The sequence below is a fragment of the Argopecten irradians genome, chromosome 13 (genome assembly GCF_041381155.1).
Source record: "Argopecten irradians isolate NY chromosome 13, Ai_NY, whole genome shotgun sequence".
Taxonomy (NCBI): domain Eukaryota; kingdom Metazoa; phylum Mollusca; class Bivalvia; order Pectinida; family Pectinidae; genus Argopecten; species Argopecten irradians.
Window position 1 is genome coordinate 32,999,532 of NC_091146.1, and position 13,796 is coordinate 33,013,327.

General features: G+C 33.8%; 2 protein-coding genes across 3 annotated transcripts in view; one reads left to right on the plus strand and one right to left on the minus strand.

Moving 5' to 3' along the window:
* LOC138306777 (cytochrome P450 3A31-like) overlaps positions 1 to 13,796 on the minus strand; it is a 97,520-nt gene that overhangs the window by 36,617 nt on the left and 47,107 nt on the right. For both annotated transcript variants that reach the window (XM_069247256.1, XM_069247257.1), the window contains exon 2: positions 2,585 to 2,733. The gene's annotated coding sequence lies outside the window, so the exon portion shown is untranslated. The remainder of the gene's footprint in view (positions 1 to 2,584; positions 2,734 to 13,796) is intronic.
* The window catches only part of LOC138305832 (octapeptide-repeat protein T2-like), a 15,507-nt gene continuing 7,019 nt past the window's right edge, over positions 5,309 to 13,796 (plus strand). The window contains exon 1 of the mRNA XM_069246097.1: positions 5,309 to 5,599. Within this exon, the coding sequence (XP_069102198.1) occupies positions 5,309 to 5,599 (291 nt within the window). The remainder of the gene's footprint in view (positions 5,600 to 13,796) is intronic.

The window sequence follows — 13,796 nt, forward strand, 5'->3', positions numbered from 1 at the left end:
AGCCATATTCAATTAGTTTTAATGAATATAGGTAAATATCATATTAAGTTTTCATTTTAATTTTTAACGCAAAGGATTCGTAAAATACGGCTTCAATATTAAACTATATAAAATATCAATCGAAAGGTAAAAAAACTTATTCGAGTAGGTTTCTATAAAGAAAACATTAGTAAGTTTGATTTAAACTTTTCTGAAAAAAAGTCGCAAAAATCGGCTTTTGTATTTGAAACTGTATAAAATAGAAGTCTTGATAATAATTTTAAAAATTTAACCGATTTTGAAAGAGTAAATACAATCCTATATATGCTAACAGTGAATAGTCCAAATATCTAAATCACTTTTTTTCCGAAACAACATATTTTAACTTAAATCCAATATAGAACTTACAATCACTCAAATTTCAACTTTTATATTTTGAAACTTTCCTTCGTGTTATGTAAATACTAACAACATGATTATACTATGAAGTTCTCTGAGAAATATAATCACATGCGGGCTATTTCACGGTATCACAAAGTCTTCATTAATTGATTGCGTAACTGAAACGTTAGTCAAAATATCCTCAAATTGACTTTATTTTTCGAAGTTACAACTGCAGAAGTTATTTTTGTTTTCTCTGTATGTATTATTTCTGACTATACTATAGATTCAGAGTCAGCGAACAGAGTCTTAAGTTATAAAACAACCTAGGTTAAAAGTCTATGACATAATATTGTGATAATGTTTGGTTTTTTATACAGCATATACGAATTCGGAAATGTGATTTTGGAACATATGTTTAATTTTTAAGTCAATACACATACATTATTTCATTCATACGTATTTATTTATTAATATAAGTAATGATTTTCTATATATAGAAAAGCGACTGAATCCGAATCTCAGTGACTGTGATCAGGAACACTTTAAAAGCATGTTTCCTGTAACTTCAAATGTTGTAAATTTACGAATAGAATAACGACATCACAACACAGTTTTCAATTTGGAATCAGCATTTGAACACAAGAATGACTTAATAATAATACATAACAAACCTACCCCCTTACACGAGTTCCGGGGGAAACAATTCCGTTTCAAACAACATTTTTTATTCTAAATAATGTGAGGGTATATTTATGTTGCTTTCTTTTTCATATTCAAACCGAAGCTTGACCAAACTGTCAGTATACTTTTGAAATATCTTTTTTTACAGATTTCTTTAAACCTCAATCTTCCACGGATTCAAATACTCCTATTTTCAAGGAGACCATAACGCTAACATCAACCCTTATTATTTTACAACAAAAAAAAACCCTTTTCTTAAACTATAACCACACTATTTTCTTGGGAATCAAAAATCTCCTTAAATACATTTCAATGATTCAACTGATTTTACAAAAATGGAAACAAATGATATTCAACGAACTCAATACGTGAATACGATATTATATTAATTTTCAATTTTATCGCATAACTATGCCTTTTTAACGTTTTCTAAATGCCAGTTTCAAGAATGAAATTAAAAACAAAATCAAAAGTTGTTGAATAATAGGTGAATCACAAAATAAAAACACGATGATCAAATTCATTTGTAAAATTTCAGTAAAACTTATATCTCCATTTAGTTAACCTAAAACACTTAAGACGTTTTCTTTCGTAACAATCGGTGTACCAATTGGAATATCTTTAAGCTAATGCCAAAATACCTCAGTGAAATAGACATGGGATGCAGTTCACATACAACACATCAATACAATTATAATTCAAAACTTAAACAATGCTTCCAAAACAAAAACTTTTTCTCCAGGGAATCCACATTTTCTCAAATCTCAAGTTGAAAAAATAGCTCCATGCATTCGAACTATTTTAGAGAAGTATATCCCAGGTTAAAGTTTATTTTTCCCAAGAATTGTTTTTTTTTTTGTTTTTGTTTTTTTGTTTTTTTCATTTTTCAAAAACACGTTATGAACACTATCAGCACAATGACCACCACATACATTTTTAGATTCCGGGATAACAGATGTTTCCATTTGGAAACTCTCGTGCTTTTTCAAATTTTAAGATTAACACACTACCAACACATAACCACCACATGCATTTGCAAAATTCCGGGATAACATATGTTTCCATTTGGAAAACTCTCGTACTTTTTTCAAATTTTAAAACTGACACACTTTTAACACAATGACCACCACATACATTTGTAAAATTCCGGGATAACATATGTTTCCATTTGGAAACTCCCGTACTCTCCTCACGGGGAGATGTCTCCCGTCCGTCTCCTGACGTTCCTCTCTCTACTCCAGACTGTTTCCGAACAGCTATCATATTCCCAGAGTACTGTCCTGAGCGGATCAATACTGGATGTTCCGACCTTGAACCATCTCTAAACCACACCATCCCATCAGTCTCACGTCAGCAGATTTTCAATAAATGATAAAGAATTCCTAATCACTCACACATTCGTTATCTCTATAGTAAATTTACACCCTCTCTCTCAATATTATTTTTAGAAATTCATATATTTATCAACGAAAAAATTCCAAATTATACATATATATTTGTTTTTCATACTAATATTGTTAAGATGATGATGCGTTGATACCTAGTGATGATTTGTTTCCTCGGGGTAAAAAATAGCTGACCGGACTGCTGGACGTCGGTATTGGCTATAGGCGATGATAGTGGTGATGTCCACTGACCACTGCTGACCACTTGTGACCACAAATACGCCTGTAGGTACCCGTAACTGACCTATAAACAAACCAAAATACAAATAAGCTTCTAAGTCGATATTTCAAATGGACAAATAAATATATTTGATAGCAAATTGTTATCTGAATGAACACTTTATATACATATTTTATTGATCCTAGTGTTTCAGATAGATCATCTCGCCCTTCAACCAAACGTAACCATACGTCAACAAATTCTGAACAAAATGAGTAGTCAATAATCATGCATCATTACTCGTAGTGTTTCATCTCGCCGTTCAAGCAAATGTAAATAGAATTTTAATTTTATATTAGATATCGTCATGAGAGGATAATAGATATTATGATACTTGAATAATGTACCTCACCATACTCATTAGAGTTAACGTTAAAGATGCTCCACCGCCGACAGAGCATAAATTATATATTTATCATTTGAACAATAATTGGTGTTTAATTGTGTATATATACTTCCTTCCATATAAGAAATAGTGCCATGGAATTTTTTCGGGATGTTATTCATTATTTTTCATATTTTTAACTTGAAGTCAAATTAAAAGCTCAAAACTGTTCAGTGGTGGTAAGTGTGTAAAGTAAGTAACTTTTGTAACTTTAGAAAAGTACTTAATCGCCTGCTCCTGTTTTTGATAATGAAAAAAATACCATTTGTCAGCGGTGGAGCATCTTTTTGTTGTGACTGTCCATGGATGACAGGAGGAAATACTGATAAATGGATATCTTATAGATTCTATGCCTGGAAGTTTTCATTGATGTACATGTATGTTTTCTATATTAACATTGCCATTACACGATACGTTACCACTAAACCCAATTATCATTTATTGTTGTTAAATTTCGTGGATGTATAATTCCGCGATATTTTGTTTGGGGCTTTTTTTCGTGGGGGGCTATTTTCGCGGATTATCTTTCTAGCCCATTAAAGTTCCATTCTTATGACAGGCTATAATACGTGAAACCATGATTTTGATAAACGTTCGTGAAATATTTTAATTTTTTGAGAATATGAATGAATCTACGAATTTAGCGAAATCAAGACTCCAGTAAGTATACGGTAAGTAGTTGTTTAATAATGATTTCGCAAGAAACAATTATCTATCTCTGTGAGTGTTTCATGAATGGGTAATATCATAATTTTGAATAAAACATAAATATTGTCGCAATGTAAATACATATCAAGAGATACAATGACACCTTACAATTTATTCGGTCGATATGAATATAGACACTATACTGCTGTAAACCATGTTACTTTGGCGTATACGATATTTCGCATCTATGATATTTTCATCATGTTCGTGAATATATAAATTCGCGATCACGGGCTTTTGCATAACATAAGTGTATCCATTCACAAAATTTTCGCGTGACATTTTAATTTGCCTTCAAACCTAGTCGCAAAATAACGCAAACATTTTGTACCCAGTGAAAAACAAGCTGTTTATAGTTCTCAGTTACCTCTATTCAAAATCAACTTATAATTTCATGAACGATATTTCTCGTTATTCCAGCTGCTGCGCTTTCCGTCCACTTTTGCGAGAAAATGAGGGTGACTGGATAACACTGAGTTTCATGTTTAACAGTATATTAGGATCCTATTGTAAACCGCTCTTTTTTCTCGAGAAACTTTCAACGCAAATTTAAATATTACACAAATAATTGTATAATTTGTATATACAGTATATATGAATACACATTTGTCAGTAATCGCCCTTGATCGCAAAGTTTTGTTCTTGCAATTTTATTGAAAATTCCAATTCGCAAAGAATTGTATATATGCGCGGGTTTTTAACAGTAATGCAATTGATCGTATGCTGTATTTAGAGTACAGTAAAAACGTGTTTATTCGTCTTGTAGTGGCGGTGAGGTCCATATGATCCATTTACCAATACTGATCAGAACAATAAAATGCCTACATCTGACCGACTAAAAGGATCTCTCAAAATAGATTCGTCGGCCAAGTAAGTCATAGAACTAAGGTTTTATGGATTTACCAGCTGTTACAACGTTATGTGGGTTAGAGTTCGCCCAGTTGCGTGGTCAGTTTGACCACTTGGACCAAAAATGCTTGGTTTATTTTTATGATTATTAGACGCACGATCAGACAGCAATACCAATAGCAATGTCAGACTAGACATGATTCAAATGTAACGAAAGTCAGGAAAAAGACATCAAGAATTAACGAGACATAGCAAGGATGAAGCAGTGTTCAAATATAACACATATATAAAGATCGGTACCATAATACTATGGGGAGTACACAGTAGAGTACGCCGAGAAAAATCATCGCCTGCAGAAGATGTTCACAATACAGTCATCGAACGTTCTTTCGCGGCTACTAAATTTCGCCATTTTCATTTCAAAACAAGTTCGTAAAGATAAACATTCACGGATTTAAACAATTGGAAATTCCTATCAGAATCAATTAATATGTAAATGAAAATTCGCGGAGATAATAAACTTTCGGAAATTTGCTTGGATCTCAAAATTCGTTAAAGTAAAAAATATGGGAAAGAAAGTGAGTTTATAGTATAAAATATTCAAATCGTTAACTTCATGTAGCTGGGAAGACCTTGGGAACTGTTGCTCAAGGCCGAATGATACCGAGGGTAGCCGATTTGTCTGTTCATGAAGAACGTATGGAACAAAGTAAGTACGTGACTGTTGCTTCAAAAATTGTAGGCATAAAGATAGAAGAATTCAAAGCCAGGAAAACCAAGCTTCGAGTTAGCAAAGTTGTAGGCATAGAGATAGAGGAATTCACAACCAGGAAAACCAAGCTTCGAGTAAGCAAAGTTGTAGGCATAAAGATAGAGGAATTCAAAGCCAGGAAAACCAAGCTTCGAGTTAGCAAAGTTGTAGGATTGAATCGTCTTGAATATAAAAAAGTAAAAAGATCATCAAACATGACTTATTTACAGTGTATTAGCATTAAGGATGTTCAATTGTAAATATTCATCTCGCACAACAATATGAAATCCGAATTCAGTTAAGGGATATCGAGATACCAAATCGACGTAGGCAAAGTACCGTTCACCGTCGACTAGTCCAATCTGCCGTTGATAATGACGTCATAATTTGGCTTAATTCTGTGACGTCACAATAAGCGGAAAGTGGGATTATCGGTGGTAAATCGTTCATATCTTAAGTCGGTTTGGTACCGTGGTATATAAGACAATAGGAAGATCAAAAAAGTACAGAATTATGAAATGTTTTAAAAGTTGTGTTTCCCTTATCCACTCCATCACTTATATTTGTTGGAAACTATCGATGATATACACTTTTTTTTTGGTTTGTTTATTTTTACGTCCTATTAACAGCCAGGGTCATGTAAGGACGTGCCAGGTTTGTTGGTGGAGGAAAGCCGGAGTACCCGGAGAAAAACCACCGACCAACGGTCAGTACCTGGCAACTGCCCCACATGGGATTCGAACCCGCTTCCCAGAGGTGGAGGGCTTGTGGTAATATGTCGGGACATCTTAACCACTCGGCCACCCCGGCCCCATGATATACACTGATGAATGAAACACTTATATAAGACGATTGGAAGATCAGCAATTAGCATAGACCTATAAAATATTTTAAAGTGAATAGTCGGGCAAAGAAAACCAGTCTAAATGCGTTCATTGGCCTTCCAAAAGTTCTCACATATTAATACGACGGCCAAGTTCTGCTTAGTTTCCCAGTTCTGACCATTAAAGTAAAGAAAAGTTGAAAGCATTGAAAGCGAGGCTGTGTGGAAATGTAACCACGGACATAGTGAGCCGGGAGGACGTTTTAGAATTCCCATACTTTAAATTAATTTCTTCGTACGCAGACAGATTTTGACGAGAGATTTTATTTTTCCATTTCATAAGAAATTATACTGGATACATTCACACCATTTTTACCGACTTTAGCCATCCATGCCCGACTGTTCACTTTAAGTTGTGTGTATTTTGATTACTGAATGAAAGCTTTCTATACTCAAATCCGTTCTGCGAACAAAGGTGACTCCTCAGTATGAGGTCATGGGCCTGAACAGTATCAGGTTTACCAGACGATCTCAGCTCCAGAAATGTATCGCTAAGCGATATACTCAAAGCTCGTGTCTATCTGTTGAAAAGTCTGGAAGTCGCTGTAAGTCGAGAAGAGGAAGATATTGCCCTAATGTGTCAATGTAGGTTTTAATACCTTACAACCGGTGTTGGTTTTCAGTTTTATTAAGAACCATTGCAACGAATCTGGCAATGATATCATGTGTTTTCAATACATTGTATGTGTCTTATTTTCACTGGTAAAATGACAAGTGTGTTATTTTTACTGGTAAAACGACAAGTGTGTTATTTTTACTGGTAAAACGGCAAGTGCGTTATTTTTTTATTGGTAAAGCGACAAGTGCGTTATTTTTACTGGTAAAACGATAATTACGTTATTTTTACTTTTTACTGCTAAAACGACAAGTACGTTATTTTTACTGGTAAAGCGACAAGTGTGTTATTTTTACTGGTAAAACGGCAATGTGTTATTTTTACTGGTAAAAAGGCAAGTGTGTTATTTTTACTGGTAAAACGATAATATTTGATTAAAGCTGAGAAAACAACAGCTACAACACTCGTAAACATAATTCTATAAGACTAGTAATAATTGATCAAGTATTAATACATCATCCAGGATAGCATCTATTAAAATTAGTTGTTATAGCTAAACTACTGTGAGCCGCCTACGTTCAATTAACATTATATTGTCATATGTGTCATTTCATTTTATCTTCCTTGTGAATTTTATGTCTTACTCTTAATTTGAGAAAGAACATCTTAGATGTTCCAGGATATTAATTGATTCACTCCAGGAGAAAGCGAAACATTCAGTCGTCGGCTGAATTTTAATCAAGAGATATTAATTCAAATCCAAGGTCGCAATTATAACAACATTTTAAGGAATAGGATAGGTCTTGGCGCCTACGATTGGTTCAACTGGTCGATATCCACGAAGAATTAGCATTAAGCTTCGTAAACAGGACATATTACACAGAAAATCAATAAGGATCCTGCATATGTGTTTTAACTCAATTATCAAAAACATTCTAATAGTCTGCATAAAACCTATCACCGCCATTGAAAGATAGACATGTTTTCTTTTATCAACATCTTACAGAAATGTGCTGATTGTCGTCATTTAAGTGATAAAAGCGATTATCCAATCGCCACCATTTTGTTATCGGAAAATCACAGTGGAACTTCTGAACTAAGCTGAATCTGATTGGTCAAAATTGTATTTACGTAATGTTCGCGTCAATATCCGGTTTACCCACACGCTGTTGTAAATGTTTTGTCAGAATGTCAATTGTGGACGAACTGTCCTGTTGAGTGGCGAGACGTGTGTGTTTTGGGAGACTGAGGTATGCTTGTATTTTTTTTTGGGGGTTTTTTGTTTTTTTTAATTTTTGCACTAGGTGAACTCCCGAATATCTATAGTGCTGTCACACTGAATGTGCCACTAATCAAACATGATGCAAAGAAGTCGTTTACAGACTTTATTTGTTATCATTTCTTATACTGTAATATAATGTGACTGGGTGGGATATGTTGCTTGGTGTCTCGGGCGGCATGCTTCAGGGTTATTGCACTTTATACCAGGAGACACAACATGGATATATCACAGTTTCTCAAAAAACGAACCATCCACTTCATATACGCAACATACGCAGACATGGAGGACCGTCCTTACATGACCCTGGCTGTTAATATGACGTCAATTAATCAAGCAACCAACCAAACAAAAACAAAATATATATTCTACTTTATAGAAATATTGGGAAATATCTATGCCTCAAACGTTAAATTAAAAGTTAACGATACAAAGGTCTTGTCTGCAAATAAGACCCCCCCCCACTAATTTTTGACCTTTATTTCATCTCTGGGTGGGGGTCGGTGGTCTGACTTGCGGTGCAATACGGTTTACTGAATAACATAACGAATTTGCGAAATATACGCGAAAATAAAGTGAGTTAACAGTAAGAAAAGCTCCCTTACATTGAAGTTTATTACACTGTGAAGTATACTGTCAAAATATGTTGAACAGCATATCCAATGTCGTTTATGTGCATGTATACAATCTTGAAAGTGGCAATAAATATTATAAGAAACTGCATTAATATAAAAGTATATAAAATATTGAATGTTATATGGTCGAATGGGCCAGGAAGAGAAGACGACGTTTTCAGTATATTTCCCACAATAAAAAAAGTCATTAAGTCATTAAAGAAAGTTAAAATCGAAAATTTTAATATTTTTCTAAATATTTAGTAAACTCACACGAAGTTCATATCATGCATTCCTCTCCCATTATCATCCCCCTAAATACACCTTTGAATTATTCCGTATATTAGGCTGGAAGAATCCATTATGATTATAAAGGGGTGAATGAACAACAATATATACCCTAGTTACCTACATGTACCGAACTAAGAACAGAAAAGTCACCCATAAAATTTGTGAAAAATAACTTGTGTCATATTAATGATCTGATAATATATATTTTATGTTGATGTAAGTAGTCGTCTTCTGGCAAAAACTAAAAACGTAAGTTCTGCTTTGCTAGGTAAGTTTTGATTCAGAAAATAAAAGCTATGCACTGTAAACAATAAATTGATTTTTTCATCAAGTCCCCGATATAGTCACACGATACCATACTTCTGATGATAAAACATGGAATAATAAATGGCTGTTTTGAGATAAAGCATACACTTTATATGGCTTCTGTTTATGATGGAGACGATTTATGACCATTGCTTTAATCCAATAACTCAAGGCTTAGCCTAATAATTCTTCAGTTTCTCTGACAATTTCTAGTGATCGTTCGCGATCTTTTTCCCGCTGATTCATATATGTAAACAACTATTGTGGATTCAGTGCATCAGTCATCTTTTTCGAGATTTGTATGACTAGAAACGTTAACAAGTGCAATAAATACGAATCAACCAACAAACAAAAGTCCCCTTTGTCTCAGCATTATGGCTAAGAGGCTACATTGTCAACCACTTGTTATATTCGATGTCGTCAGTGAAAAATCACTATCACAAGGAGACACAGCAGTAATATACCACAGCCTCCCAAAACATACAAACATTAAGAAAAAACGGATGGCATATAGGGACGGTTGTCCTTATATGGCCTTAGCTGTTAATAGGTGAAACACCCAACCGAGCTGTACCACTTTTCCAACAATTGTTTACGAGTTCGAGTCCAAGGTAAAGAAATTAGGGAGTTTTATTAAGGTCGCTGGTTTTCTTTTAGTACTTTGTCTTTTCTCCTGGTTATAATGTGAAATAACCTAGTTTTCTGACTCATCCGATTCTCAGCGAATGCGTACATTTATCATATCGTATTTTCTGCTACATGATAAACAATGTGAATGAATGTAAAAGTACACATTACCCCAGTGCCGTCTTTTTATCTTGAGAACAACAAGAGCAAACAGCCAATTATATAGTAGTAAATAAATTTTAAAAATTTTCATAACCATTTGCACTTTTCTACAACATTAAGGTTTGTCGTAAATCTTCCATGTTCAACAAAGCAGAAAGACATTTAATAAATACGTCGTGTATGTGTTTCTGATAATTTTAATTTTAAAACAGGTTTCTTTCGCTTGAAAGATAAGTATTATAAATTACGACACAACGACATACATAGTCAAAGGGGTGATAAAGCACTTCATGTCTGTTTTAATCGTGAAAGCGTGAAAATGAAGAAAACATAATCTGACCTTAACTGCACTGGTATTGCTACAAATGTAAGTTACAACAATCGTAGATATGATATGTTCTTGACATGAACAAAGAAAGTTGAATTTCAAATTTCGGAATAGCATGTCAAATTACGTTAAATCCTATTCAGAAATGAAAAATCTTATTTTGACCACGATCTGCCTCTATTGATTTTATTATCAACTTTTAAATTGGCCAAAATTCCGCTATCACACGGATACAGGATATACATAAATTATACCACAGCCTCCCAAAACCATGCGTCACACCACATAATGCATACATGGGAGGCCGTCCTCAATTGGCTTTAGTGTTATCTGGACATTGCGCTCTATTACCCACCGAAGTATTCAACCACGTCAGAATTATTTGTTTTCCGCTATTGTTATCATATAAAATAATAAATGATAAATTTACACCATGTAGAATATCTTTGTTTCACCGACGACAAATCAGGGTTAAATACCGGTCAAATTTTTGCAAAATTTATGTTAAAGTCTGGTTACATCACAATTGGAAATGATAAAGGCTAGTAAAAAAACAACATTTCCTGGTGCAATCCTTATTTGACCTCAACAGTCCCTATATAGGGTTCATTACACCACATCAAAATCTATTGTTTTTGTTGCACTTTTGTTGTGCATAAACCACATAGTGACGTCATATGTTGAATCTGTAAACTCTCAACCAGTTAAAATAAAGATTTGGAGCAATATCCGGCTTTGAGGTTGTATGCTACACTAGTCATGGCCACTAACAAAACAAAACGAGACATAAATGTAGCCGAACAAACAACTATGAATGCAAATGGCTTCACTAAAAAAATGGCATACAAGTATGTTTACCTGCGTAAATTCATTCACTCGACCATGTATTATAACTCGAATTTATGCGGGATATTCTATCAATTAATTTGGTATCAAAGACAAAATACAAATATCTTACTTGAACCGAGTCTCGCCGAGGGTGTTTGTATTGAGTTTGAGCATGATAAAGCTGCCAATGCTTTATATGATAATCTACAATCGATTCATGCCGTGTAGAATGTCGTGATTTTTCTCAAGCATAGTTAGGTTTTCCTAACACGTTAATGATGCAGCTTTTTCAAATATAATTTAATGACTATGAAATTATTTCAATTTTTCGTAGGAACTATTTTCTTTAGCAAAATATGATCATTCGTGACAAAATGTTTATTTAATCTGGGAAATCACATGATTCATTATATAATTTTAATACTGTCAGACATTTTTTTGGTTTTGTTCATTTGTTTTACTTTTGGTTTGAAGTTTATTTCTATTCTAAAAAATAATTCATTTTAACTTCAATCTGTGACGACCAACTTAATGATCGAAACACAGTGCTTTGGTAATCACTATAAATATCACAAAATCGTTTAATGGTTCATGCATGGATCCAACTACCGCGGTTATAGGAGACTCAATTATCAGCTAACCCCTCTTCTTCTGGCTTAGCGAGACACTAGTTAGCAAGTTCTTAGCTGAAACGTTACAATAAACATCAATAAATCCACATTATGTGATTTCCTACACACCATTCAAGGTCGCACGTCTGATAATGGGATTGATGGATGGGGCGATAGCTGTATACAAAATGTGCTCCCGTAACTTAAATAAGGATGAATTCTTGACTCATTCAATCAAACAAAAAATAATTTGATTCAGCAAAATATTTTACTGGTCCTGCAAAGAACGTTATAAATCGTAGCCTATATAACTCAAGGAGATACAGGGATGCTATTTTTAGTAACAAATCACTGGGTTAGATTATTCAGATTGGTACAGACTTATTCTCTTGCACCAGATTTACGATAAAGACTTCTCTCTCATCTCGATTTATTGTTTATTATTGTTAAGCTACGAATTTGAATTAAAACAATAACAGAAAGACACTTTTTAATTCAATTAAAATTTGATTTATTCTTGAAGTTAGAACACATATAAAATTATTGTGAAAGAAATCAATACACGCTTTTCGCGTTTGTGATCTCTGCGAAATTCTATTGTAGGCACGAATACGCTTATGAATATATAAATATTATTATCAATTCTTTCCTCGAAGATGGAACTGATTGCATGAAAGCGTTCATGAGAATGAAAAAAATAAAAACAAATATTCAATATTCAAAGCATTGCTTTTTAAGAGTTTAATTGATAAAATCTGAAAACTGTTTTCAATTTTTTATTTCTCAATTTATTGTAAGTATTTATCTTAATACATTTCATTACATAAAGTTAATTCAATGCACAATCACTGTTGTTTTTAATGTAAATCGTCTCATCATCGTAACAGCTTTTGAAAATTTTACTCGCTTTGTCTCGGGAGTACGATAGCGTTAAAAACTTCAAGGAGCATTGAGACACTTACCAAAGTGAAGTTTCAAACGAGAGAAAAAATAGACGGGAAAGCATTTTACGATAGTGTGAGGTTACTGACACACCGACTAAAAGAGAAATGGGAGCCAAGTGATGATAGCGGGGTGCTTCAAGGTCAACACGAGCTTGCTGTAACAGCTGGACGATTATTCCGTTCAAGGTCACATGAGCGGGGGTGTTGCTTTGTGTGTGGAAACTAATGATAAAAGAGGGGGCTTGGTGTAAAGGATTGTATGTTGCTCAAAATCAAGATCAGAATAGTAATTTCTGGTTTAATGTCGGATGTTATTTCCATGGCAATTTGATATCGTGATTTATACATTTGTGTAGTTTAAAAACTACTATGTATTTGTAGTTGAAACGATTTGGCGGCGATTTGTTTCCGCGATCTCTTATCGTTCGTGAGATATGCGAATTTTTTTTTACAGTATCCATCGTTCTCATTGCATTAAAGATGATCCACCGAGACGAATGGTATTTTTTTCACCACCAAAAACAGATGCAGACAAATTGATACTTTATCGGTTACAAAAGTTACTTACTTTGCACCATAAGTTTGAGCTTCTAATTTCAATTCAAGATAAAAATATGAAAAAATATTAATTGCGTCCCAAAAAGTCCATGTCACTATGTCCTTTAACGAATTGAGTACTTATTACTCATGCCTCAAGAGCAAAATAAATTATCTTTTTTTTCTGTTTTCTAACACATATTGACATTTTTTTTTTAACTTTTTGCTATATGTTGTATGCGGCGTACATCCCTAAGGTGAGCATTTTTGGGAGTCTGGGAGGCTGTCGTATTTTCATGTTGTATACTCTTGTGATAGCGGTATTCTTCTTTATCTCGCCGATGAGTGATGTCAGGACACCGAGCAGCACATCCGTTCGGCCACATCATAGTGTTGTCTCACCGAAGCGTACTTACGAAAAAAAAACA